Source organism: Cimex lectularius, unplaced genomic scaffold, assembly GCF_000648675.2.
Source record: "Cimex lectularius strain Harlan isolate CLEC.00 unplaced genomic scaffold, Clec_2.1 scaffold163, whole genome shotgun sequence".
NCBI lineage: Eukaryota > Metazoa > Arthropoda > Insecta > Hemiptera > Cimicidae > Cimex > Cimex lectularius.
In genome coordinates, this window is record NW_019392826.1 from 1073082 (window position 1) to 1085685 (window position 12604).

At 35.6% G+C, this 12604-nt stretch overlaps 1 protein-coding gene and 4 non-coding genes across 5 annotated transcripts in view; 4 read left to right on the forward strand and 1 right to left on the reverse strand.

Moving 5' to 3' along the window:
* Positions 1-1892, forward strand: part of LOC106669560 (metabotropic glutamate receptor 2-like) — a 383790-nt gene extending 381898 nt beyond the window's left edge. Inside the window, exons 14-16 of the mRNA XM_014399104.2 lie at positions 244-395; positions 463-637; positions 695-1892. Of these exons, the coding sequence (XP_014254590.2) occupies positions 244-395; positions 463-637; positions 695-873 (506 nt within the window). The 3' untranslated portion in view covers positions 874-1892. The remainder of the gene's footprint in view (positions 1-243; positions 396-462; positions 638-694) is intronic.
* A 4258-nt stretch (positions 1893-6150) lies between these two features.
* On the forward strand, positions 6151-6340 carry LOC112127446. Its single transcript, XR_002910576.1, has one exon. It is a non-coding gene; the product is annotated as a U2 spliceosomal RNA (small nuclear RNA).
* Positions 6341-7368: 1028 nt separating this feature from the next.
* On the forward strand, positions 7369-7580 carry LOC112127447. Its single transcript, XR_002910577.1, has one exon. It is a non-coding gene; the product is annotated as a small nucleolar RNA U3 (small nucleolar RNA).
* A 1761-nt stretch (positions 7581-9341) lies between these two features.
* LOC112127442 lies at positions 9342-9503 on the forward strand. Its single transcript, XR_002910572.1, has one exon. It is a non-coding gene; the product is annotated as a U1 spliceosomal RNA (small nuclear RNA).
* A 2418-nt stretch (positions 9504-11921) lies between these two features.
* LOC112127444 lies at positions 11922-12083 on the reverse strand. Its single transcript, XR_002910574.1, has one exon. It is a non-coding gene; the product is annotated as a U1 spliceosomal RNA (small nuclear RNA).
* Between the last annotated feature and the right edge of the window lie 521 nt (positions 12084-12604).

The window sequence follows — 12604 nt, forward strand, 5'->3', positions numbered from 1 at the left end:
CTTCTGTCTATGCATGATAAAAAAATCGTCCAAAATTGTCCCTTGGGGTGGAATTTCAAAAAATCCTTTCTCAGCGGCTATCCTTGTCATTTTAGAAATGCATTGTCCAATTTTCAGCCCTTTAGATCTAGCGGTTTGATCAGTGCGTTGTCAGTTAGTCACGAACTGTTTTATATAAATATAGAAGTATATTATATACAAATGTATGAGACAGTAATTTTATGGGTTTTGTGTTTTTTTCAGGTTTTACAATGTACACTACTTGTGTTATATGGTTAGCTTTTGTACCGTTGTACTTCGTTACGGGTAACCATATGCCGTTGAGAATCACGAGTATGTCAGTCGCAATCAGCTTATCGGCCAGTGTCACCATCGGTTGCCTTTTTTCACCAAAAGTAAGCAAAATGGGAAACCTTGCCCCTTTTGAAGGCTAACTCTTACCCTTATTTTTCATTTTTCCAGCTTTATATAATAATAATTCGACCAGAGAGGAACGTGAGACAGAGCATGATGCCGACTTCGCGGTACAGCGGTACGGTCAAGTCCGGCACATCCGCTAGCGTCATGGCAGCGACAGTCGCTGTGACGGACACGCACAGGTTGTCTCACAATTACGTCCACAACGGCGAACATTCGGGTAAATATGGAGTTTAGAAGACGCCACGGGACCAACCTCACTTTCGATTTGTTGCAGGTAGAGGAGCCTCAGACATGGAGTTGAAAGCCGAAGGGATCTCTTTTCGTCCGAAGCCGATTTTGGTGAGCAAGTCGACGCAGACTCTTGCAGAGCCGAGCAACAACAACTGCACCGAGGTGAAAATAAATTCATCTTTAGTCGGCAACGGGCCGCTAACAAGTGACGTGCAGTTGTAGCATTAATTGCACACCTTGCTGACCGACTGAGACGCTTTCTCTCTCACCCTTGTACATAACTACACATTAACGAACCCTCTTATATTTTCAAGCGTTTATACTTAATCCAAGATTAGGTTTCTTTCGGGGAGTACAGGTCTAATGTGATGTACATTGTTTGTAAATACGCGGATTTCGTTTCTAAATATTTTTCTAATCGTTAGTCGTTAAGAGCAGAGAAAAGTAGTTTGGCCTATTCAATGTCCGAATGCTGTGATCTTACCAAAGTACACATCATTTATGAGCCCAATGATGATTACTTTGATGATTCAGCCACATTGTAAATATTTTGTAAATAAATTAATATTAAAATAGGTAAACAAAAATCTCAGTGATCGATTGCATTATTTATTGTCGTTAACTCTTATTATATAATATATATCATACATGTATAATAAAAAATGTACATTATATTGATACGGAAAAATTATATTTGTATGTGAATATAAGCGTTTCAATCGGATTTACTAAAATAGAATGAAATGCGTCACAATGTAATAAGCTCATGGCCTGTGGTAATTTGTAAATAGTAAATGGTTGTAAAATCTATCGGTATACTTAAGATAATATATAAATATATATAAATTTGACTTTTATTACCTGTCTATATATATATATATATATATATAAAGTTAATAATAATTTAACCAGGCAAATGTTTGCAGATATTATTGAAAAAAAACTATTGAAATGAAACTTGAATCGTTACAATTACGCTTAGTTAACGTTGTGATCGGCAGTATTGTTTTGTAATTTGTAAAAAACCGAAATTAAATAAATTTATCTGTGTTATTCGCTTGGTCATTTCTAAACCCAGTCTTTGTTAATTGTCTTTTAAAAACATTGTATTTTATATCATTTACATACAAAAAAGTCTTAAATAATTGTCGGGCAAAGGAATTCTGTGTTTAGATCTTCGTTGTTTATAAACTATATGTAAAATTTTGAAAAATAAAAAATAAAAAAAGAAACAATCCTAATTATGAAAATAGATTAAACGAAACATTATAAAACGTTAAATATTATTTTAATCCTTGTATTTCAAGTTATTTCACTTTAATTTAGAAACAACAAAAAAGTATAATTTGTTGTATAGAGTCGGCTGTAAGAAATAAAACGCTCAAAATTTTATAACACTAACTGTAATTAATTCCAGTATAATTTCTTTGGACAAATATTACCAAATTATTATTTATTGCTACCTTGAAAATGCGTACAAAGGTTTTCTTATAAATCACACAGTCGATAGCAGTTTGGAGCAATAAATTAAAGGAAAGAGCGATCATTTACGTCAGTATCGGAATAATCGAGATCGCAGAAGAACAGAGGAAGAATCTCCCCAAACCAGGGACTTGATGAGATTTCAATGACTCGCTAAATACTATCCCAATGTTCCAGCACCCTCGTTGTATGTTGCATAGTAGAATTAATTTCCTATTTCCGACATTAGACATAGATTGCAGCAAATTGGCAATGGACTCCTCTTTAGTCATCAATATATATAAAAAAGAACAGTTTTCCCTACTTACTTATAATTGGTATCAAAAATTTAAAAAAAAACATTGATTGACAATTTTAACGCACCACTCAATTTATTTGGTTTAAAATTAAATCCATTATCTTTCTACATTAAATACTATGTTTCAATAGTATGGTAGTAATATAATAAAATGCAAATAATGGTTTGTTTACTTTTGTACTTATTAATCCCATTTGCACAAAAAGTAGTGGCATTATGAACTTTCATTCTGACATGCCTAAAGATCTCTTTCAGATCAATTTTTTCCTTCGTTGATTTTAATTGGTTATTCTTATTCTTAAACCTGTTATAATGACTCCAGTCAGGCTTTTGAGTGAGTTTGAGGTCAGGGTCATAACATTATTAGAGGAAGGATACAGCCAGCGCGAAGTCGAAGTCGAAAACAATAGGAAGGGCGATTCAAAGAAACAGGGCTTCACACTAGAAGGCTAGCAAAAGGTTGACCTAGGTCTACAAACAAGAGAGTTGACAGATTCATTCATCATCAGGCTCTACAAATCTGCAGCATTACGGGAAATGTGATACAAAATATGTTGAGACAAGACCGAAATTTTTGATTTCCTCCAGGACTGTACGATAAGGTAGGAATAGGGATAAGAGAGGCGGCCACAAAACCTACTGCACCTCGACCTAAAAAGATCTATTGTGCTCCTCTGTTAATCGCTTACCAATAACTCCAATAACTCCAATAACACCCTGGCCAGCTTCAGGCTATTAACTAGCCGCCACAGCTTTGCCCGTGGTTCCTTGGTTTATTTGTTTTTCTTGTCCTAGTTGCCTACATACATACCTACACCTACATAGACCTTCGCAGAAACATAAAATGTGTTCTGCGGTAGGACTGTAAGAAGAAAGCTCAATGAAAATATCCTAAGGGCCTGGCACCCGGCTCGTGGACCTATTCTTACCACAGCTCAGAAAACGGCCATGCTTCAATTCGAGAATTGGACATTGTAAGATTGGGGCGAGTTCTCTTTGCAGATGAGCCGTAGGTTTGCCTTAAATCTTCAGATGGGCGTAATTTATATGGAGTCAGGATAAAAGTACACCCAATGCTGTATGGTTGAGCTGGCATTCCATGGTGGGGTCAGTGATGTTCTGAGGTGGCATTTCCTAGAATGTCCGCACCGAATGGTTGTTGTGCTATGAACATCTCTAACAACACAGAAGTATTTACAAGACATAATCGAAGAATGTAATGCCATTTGCGCCCACATGGGTAAGAGATTCTTGCTAATGCGAGATAATGCCAGGGCCCATAAAGAATATTGTGGACGACAACCTGAATGAGGTGACCTGAATTGAGTGGCTGGAGTGGCCAGCTCGAAGTCGAGATTTGAACCCAATCAAACACATTTGGGACCAAGTTATGCAACGAGTACGACGGCGAAACCCAGATTCTAACACTCTAGAAGAATTGGAAACGGCTGTTCGTGATGAATGGGAAAGAATTCCTCAGAATTTTATCAGAAATCTTTGTCCAAGAAATGCAAAGGCGCTTAACGGACGTGATTTGTGCCACAGGTGGAAATACTTGGTATTAAAGAGGACATAAAAGTTTTATTTACATTTTTATTTGTTTTTGAATTTTCTATTTTTTTCTTTACTTTTTTTAGAATTAGGTAATAAAATAAATGTCTCATTTGTTCAATCAAACCTATTTTTGGTATGCAAAATATGAATAAACCTAAATACATTAAAATTTAAGGATGGCGAGTTATTAATTTTGTCCATCAGAGTATATCATTATATTTCAATATAGCTGTAATATTCAATCTACAAATACATAGTTAGCTAGATAATTTGTTTATTTAATGTACCTAATTTACAAAATATATAATAATGATAATATACAATGTATCTTATAGAACTTAATAACTATAAACATTGGCATGGACATTTATCAGCCCGAATTGACCTTATAAAAAATGGACTTATTTATTCTAGTATGTGATCTTTTTATTTAAACATCTAAATAATCTATGTTATTGATTCACGAATTTATTTATTTATTTCCCGAAATTAATATTTTGTTGGTGTATAGTGATTCCTAGTTTTCACCATTCAATGCATTTGTCATGGACCCTTTGCGTAAAACAATTTGATTAAAATACTCATCAGTAAATCTCTTAATATTGGACATACTGCTATAAAATGGAAAGCTTCTTCGACCTCATTTAAATTACATAAAGTGCAATTCTGCTGCTTTTGTTTTCTGCAAAAGAAGAAATTGGAAGACAGAAGTTCCCCTCTTGCTTTCATAATTACACTTGTGAAGTGGTGTTTTTAGTCATTACACATTCACTTACGGGTCACATCAATGGACAGTTCTTTATAAGGTTTATGATATGTCGTCAGTTCTCTTTTATTTAATAAGCTTACATTGTATTATGACCTTTCCTTTTCAGACAGTAATTCTTCTTTACCTTAGGTCCATCCTTATACTTCATATTTAATTCAAACTCCTGCATATTATATTTCTGAACATGGACCATCATTTCCTTATACCAAAAAAACTTCTTATCTATAATGTAATATGCCTCGAGATCCGCCAGTAGTTAATATTTTGAAAATGTAGTCAAAATGAAGACTCAATACAAAGAAATAATGGTTTTAAACTAATTTCCAGAGCTATTACGTATTCGGGATTATTTGGAGACACCAAAAATATTTTCTTCGCAAAAAAAAAACCCTCTCATTGCTTCCACCTATCCAAATACTTTTACCCCACACCTGCGCGGCATAACATACCATGACCCTAAAGAAGGTGTCAAACAAAACCAACTTAGATTTAACAGGTGTATTCTCCCTTCTGATTACTGTTTTCCAGGATACATTGATAGCGAATTTGCAGGCTGACATTTTTTTAAATGCTTGGAATAGGAAAGCTGAGGGGATATTGTAAGTCCCAAATACTTGTGCTCGTTTACAATATCAAGCCTTTCACCTGCAAACCACCGTTTCTCACTTTTTGCCCTTCTCCTTCCTTTACCAAAGATCTAATACTCTGTCTCTAATTTTTTCTAGACCATAGCCAACGAAAATACATTTTTGACTTTGTAATCCCAATTCAGTCTTTTTTGTTTTGGTATGTATACAAAAACAATTTCTAAGATGTCTAATATCAGGTTTACATTGAAGCCATATTTCGTAAGCAGTTATTCCTTTTATTGAACTTGTTCCAGTCAAATATACAGTGCACAGTTAACATCTTCTGCCCATTAAATTTTCCATTTTGGCATTTGCCATCATTGCCCTGGCTGCTTCTTCCACAATCCTCATTTCTCTTGCAATTTTTCCGTTCTGATTTGGAGTATATGGTACTGTTGTTTGGTGTATGAAACAATTCATTGCGACATTGAGTTGGAGCTGCCCGGACGCAGCCGAGACGAAAAGAGTGTGGTCTAACTCTTGGCATGTACAACATTGTGGTTCATCGGGAAAAGTAGAATTTTCGGTACCAAATGATAATATAACTTTAAGGGCGATACAATTTATACGTACTGCCATATCATCTCTCTTGTGATGATGGTGGTGAATTTACATTCAATTTAAAGCGCATGTCAAACCGTAATAGTAAAAAGATTTGTTATTTTGATAATTGATAATTGATAAATAAGAATGTACGTTGCATCAACTTCCCGTTCTGCCGTATCATCGGTGTGGGGTATAACCGAGCGGTTCAAGATTTTATTACCATCGCTTCTCGGCCTTTTGGCTAAGATCAAAGTGTAGTATCTGTTCTTATCAGCTTAATCTCTGGTACGACTTCCATAGGGAGTCCAGTAGATTAAACTGATTTTTGGAAAATGACGGAGTGCTAGGGGCTTGCGACTCTGTCGCGGGTTGATCTGGTATTGCAGTACTTCCAGGAACGGCTCACCTGATTGTTTATGAATAAAAAAATTAATTAAAGTAAGAAATTACGCTTGTTAAAGTCAGTACAAATTTAGTAAAAAGTTTTTACTCGTTTCTAACGAATCCGATTAATTCATACATAAATACCACGTCAGTTTTACCAAACTAGAACGAATCGGAAATTGTGGAAATACTAAAACAACTAACATATAAAGAAAACAATTTCCATGTAGAAAAATTAATTGTTGTTAAATTTTGATGGCCGTTGTTGTGTGAGGGATAAATGAATCTGATTCGTCGGCTTTACTACTAGTAATACAAATCAGCAATATATAATAATAATAATACAAAATAAGATAGATAATAGATAGATCTAGATAAGATAAAACCCAAATCAATCTAGGCTGATTTGTCCTTCAATGTAATAATACTAACGATATAACAATTTGTACGCTGATTTGTATTACTAGTAGTAAAGCCGACGAATCAGTCTCATTTATCCCTCACACAACAACGGCCATCAAAATTTAACAACAATTAATTTTTCTACATGGAAATTGTTTTCTTTTAATCAGTTTTAGTTATTAGTAAATATGCAAGAAATAAAATCCAGATCGATCTACGCTGCTTTGTTCTTCATGAAATTTGTTCTTCGCCCTAATTGTCGTAACAATTAACAAGACAGAAAACGATTATTCTCAAATTAATAGATGCATTATGTATTTATCTACAAAAGGGGCCCAGAATTATTTTCTCTATCTAACGTACATTTCCCCGAGCCAACGTGCTATTAATAATGGAGAGTTGCCGTAAGGTAGCGCTTTCTCTATTATACACTACTTCTGACTAAAACATCGTGTTACATTACCATAACAATTGTGTACATAACGTTGCAAAGATTTGAAAATGTAACATAACTATCCTTCTTTAATTTCGACTTTAAGTCGATAAATGTAAAATTTGTGAAAAGGAGTTGTTTTAGATTTGAGACGTCGACTTCCCAGTCGGCCGAGAGCCGTTTCACCATTAGACCGGAAAGTCGTGCCCAGGGTACAATTAAGATCATACTTCTACAGGATCATTTCTGTAGTAGATCTTCACAAAATCCGGCTACAACAGTCGAATACCTTAAACCACGATGAGGAAGCGTGGCGTTCTCCCCTGAGCGTGAGGCAGTTTTGGAAGTTCAGTAATGCGAACTTCCAAAACATCGATGACCGTCAGCTTTCCCTTACCAGGGAAGGCGTGGGGAGTACGCTTTCTGAGTGGTTCTTTAAAAAAAATGAAACAATATAAAACGGGTGGGAAGGACCTAGTCGGTTATAAAAGACAATTTTGTGTAAGGCGTCGGCTTCTTTGAAGTGAAATGACCCTTCAAAACTAAACATAAAACCGCACAATCTCACAGGCACTCTCAACATGACACGCAAGGATGGTGGCACAATTACACAAAAGACAAACACTGAGTGAGTAGAAATACTTTGTTTGAATATAAAATATATTTTGCATTGTATAAATTCACTTTTCCACATCCTAAATGTAATTGTTAAATGTAAACATTGTTTGTAAATCCCAGGCCCTGAAGATGGTCTCAATAAAAGATCGAAACGTTGGCACGATAAAGAAAATGTTTTTCAGAAACCTACATCACACCCGACCGCATCTCTCGATATCTGAATAACTAAATATAAAACCGATCGGATTCCACATTAACTCCCCAGGGCGAAAATTTGATATTGTGTCCGCACTCCGTCCGGTCCAATCGAACGAGAAAAAAAAAACATGGGTAACAACAAAATAAAAACACGAGATCGTTTGGTAATTATTTTCAATAATAAGGTTTTGGTTGAGACCAAAAAAAGTTGATAATTATATTCATTCGTGAAATGCGCTTCTCATAAAACTAATTCATAGAGTATTTGTGGGAGTTTTACGACGGGATGCACTGGCCTTGGCCACTTTTGCCTCGGGGAGTTAACGCCGAATCTCCCTTTGTAACGTATGAGGTTCTAAGAACAGTCAAGATCAAATTTTGTACGTCGGAAGGGTAGGATCAACGTATAAAGTAGATAGAACTAAAATTAATTAACCACCTACAACTTCACGTTACATTTGAAATATGTAGTACAAGTTTTTAGTAGCAAACTAGCAACAACTAATAAGAAAAATAATATTGTGTTGACTCTAGATAAAATAAATTTAACTTATATACAAACAAGTTAGTAATGAAAAACTAAAATTAATTTGAAATGTTTTATAGCAATTCTGTCATATACGTCTAAACGTTCTTTTTCGTATGGTGAGCAATTTGAGAAGAAATCGTGACAATTACCTTAATTACTTTCCACACTGAAAATTTCAATTTCAAAACCGTGTAATTTAGAATGAATTTTACATTAGTAAAGTGCAACAACGTTTTACAAATGATTGCCCTTTCATTTTTGACAATGGTATCAAATTTAGCATTTAATTCATAATCATAGTAGTAGAGGCCCTCAATCGTCGATTAAGTTTCGTAAGGTCGATCCAAACATATTATTTAATAAATTAATATATACCGAAAATGATACTTTGTAGTGCATAATATTTGTACTTTTTACTTCAATCAATGATTCATTGATGATTGCCTTAATATCTGTTTACATTTAGATCTATGACTTAGGTAGATTTAGGTCAAATTGAAGTTACCGTTTAGCTTTTCATACTAACAAAACATTTGGTATGTGTACTGTAATTCGTATAAGGCGCACGATCAGCGCTACTACTGATATCTAGCGACGAATAGGAGCAACTAAGAACCAGATTCTCAGTATTTTTTCAGCCTTTACAGTGTACCAACGTCAATCGGAAAACATTAATTCCACAATAGCCCTTAAACATATATAAATAAAGTACGGATAGATCGAGTTAGTTGGTCAGGGAAGGCTGAATTAACGCCATAATCGGCTTGGGGAGTGGTGAAACCGGTAAAATTCCCGGTCATGTAGCGAGAGCACCGCCGGATATAGTGGAACGGGCAATCTAGCTAAGCATACTTACCTGGCGTCGGGGTTACCGTGATCACTAAGGCGGTTCCCCCAGGGCGAGGCCTTCCCATTGCACTTCGGCTTGGCTGACCTCTGCGAATATCCCAAATGCGGATATCTCGGGCGCGTAATTTTTGGTAGTCGGGACTGCGTACGCGCTATCCCGGTTCTAATTAAACTTTACGGAGTACCACAACGATGATGAACACCACATTTCAACATTAGTGACATGACTGGTGTGACGTCACGTAGGTTTTAAAAAACCATTTTCTTTATCGTGCACGTATATCTGCCGGGCCAGTGGAAGGGGTAGCATGTGAATTTTTTCACATCATTACGTGTATTTGTAAAATTTTTAAACAATTTTTATAAATCCCAGGCCCTGAAGGTGATCTCAATAAAGATCGAAACGGCACGATAAAGAAAATGGTTTTTTAAAACACGTCACATCAGACCGCATCTCCAAATAATCATTAACTAACGGTCACTAAACATCACTCGTTGATATTGAATTTGATTAATGATATTAGCGTAGCTACGACTGAGTTTACATGTGTCCGTCCTGTAATTTTTATTGTGTTTATTTTTGTTAATGTAAACCATTTCTAAAAAGTTACGTTTATGTTTGTTGAGTTCTGTGTAATATGTTTGGATTTTTGAAGTCAAAATTGTGTTTGTTGATCCAAATAGTGGGTAGCCAGTGCTGTAGAATTTTGTTTAGGTTTTTTGCAGTCATAGATATGTTGCTTTACTATCTTATCAAGATATTGGAATATGTATGTTGCCGGACAGTTTAAACAATTGATTTTGTAATTACGGCAGACATTTGTTACTGGTGTGGGATCTTTAATTTTGGAAAAATTGCGAGATTGTTTTGTAGGTTTTGAAAGTTGTTTTAAAGTTATCATAAGAGAGAAATGTGTTTAATTTATGCGATAGGCCGTGAATGAATGGTATGGAGATGTATATTAGTTTGTCTGTGTTTGATAAATTTGATGTAGTATTACAAAAACCTTAATTAATTGAAAGATATTAATTGGTCAATCCGACCACGAAAACCAGTCATCGGGAGCGTGTTTTGGTGTGGATGTCGTTCTCAACCGAGTAAATAGCATCTGGATCACATGGGATTGTCTGCGCTGCCTATCGCTCCTCGACAAACCGGAACGGGCTACACGGACCCCCAGCTTATGGAGATCGTCAACCTCAAAAACCAATGGTTTTTTAAATCCATTCACTTAGCAAAAGTCGCTCAAGAGAACTCCAGGACGTGTACCTCGGCATAAAATTCATGAATACCAACCTAGAGCCTATCTCGAAGAAGAAGGAAGAAGAAGAAAAAAGAAGAAGAGAATGAGAGGCTACACTGAAGTCAACATCCTTTGATGTCCTGAGTTATCTTCAAGAAAACACATGACAAAGAAGAAGAGTGCATGCGTTTATGACATTATGTATATATATATATNTGTGTGTGTGTGTGTGTGTGTGTGTGTGTGTGTGTGTGTTTATATATATATATATGATAATTTTATTTTTTTTGCAAGAGGGGAAGATTTTGTCAGGATCAAGAGCGCATCGAGAGAAGAAAAAGAGATCATTGATGTGTGCCCTGCTCCGACAAATATTGTGAGTGGGCGCTTTGGTCATTTTTGAAATAATTTGTCTTTCAATTCAAAAAGGATTATTGTTATTATTAATTAATCTATTTTCATTTGACGAGTTGTATTTTCTTTTAGTTTTTTTAACATAAAAATTATAAGGAGTTATTTTAGTTTTTTTTTTTTTAAATTTCTTGTTGTATCTATGGAGGATCTAAAGTAGTTTGAATTTCATCTGTGGGAACTGCTGTCAATACGTCCTTTACGTATTTAGTGAGGAAGAATAATGTAAAAGGAAGTTGTGGTATAATTTTGTTTAATAAATGTGTTATAATTATATCTGCAAATATCGGGTCTAAGTTGCTACCCATGGTTGTGAACAATGATGAAACATTTAGGGAAATGAGAGAGTAGTGTGTGGGAATGGGAATATTATTAATTTTGTTAATGAAATGAAATTAATCTTTGACGTTATATGTGTTATCTATGATGTTGTTAAATATATTGGTTAGGTATTTTGTTATGTTGTATGTGGGGAATTTAAAAATGAAATTATTGATCTTAGAGGGTGTTCAGGTTTATGTGTTTTGGTAGATCAGCATAGTTTCAGGGGCGTTGGAGAATTGTTTTAAAGTGATTTGTAGGTATATACGTCAATTTCATTTTGTTTAAGTGTTTCTTGAAGGATTTTGTTTGTCAGTTTGATGAGAGAAGGGGTAGTGTGTCTGAATTGGTTGTACTGTATGTGTTTGTACCATTGTTCACACCATGTTTGTGTCACACCAGACCGCATCGCACGATCTCCAAATAATCATTAACTAACGGTCATTCTAAATCTACCACCAGAAAGCATCTCACTATCTCCACAAGATCTTCGTCCTCAAACAAACGTTTTTCTAAACCTACGTGACGTCACACCAGTCATGTCACTAATGTTGAAATGTGGTGTTCATCATCGTTGTGGTACTCCGTAAAGTTTAATTAGAACCGGGATAGCGCGTACGCAGTCCCGACTACCAAAAATTACGCGCCCGAGATATCCGCATTTGGGATATTCGCAGAGGTCAGCCAAGCCGAAGTGCAATGGGAAGGCCTCGCCCTGGGGGAACCGCCTTAGTGATCACGGTAACCCCGACGCCAGGTAAGTATGCTTAGCTAGATTGCCCGTTCCACTATATCCGGCGGTGCTCTCGCTACATGACCGGGAATTTTACCGGTTTCACCACTCCCCAAGCCGATTATGGCGTTAATTCAGCCTTCCCTGACCAACTAACTCGATCTATCCGTACTTTATTTATATATGTTTAAGGGCTATTGTGGAATTAATGTTTTCCGATTGACGTTGGTACACTGTAAAGGCTGAAAAAATACTGAGAATCTGGTTCTTAGTTGCTCCTATTCGTCGCTAGATATCAGTAGTAGCGCTGATCGTGCGCCTTATACGAATTACAGTACACATACCAAATGTTTTGTTAGTATGAAAAGCTAAACGGTAACTTCAATTTGACCTAAATCTACCTAAGTCATAGATCTAAATGTAAACAGATATTAAGGCAATCATCAATGAATCATTGATTGAAGTAAAAAGTACAAATATTATGCACTACAAAGTATCATTTTCGGTATATATTAATTTATTAAATAATATGTTTGGATCGACCTTACGAAAC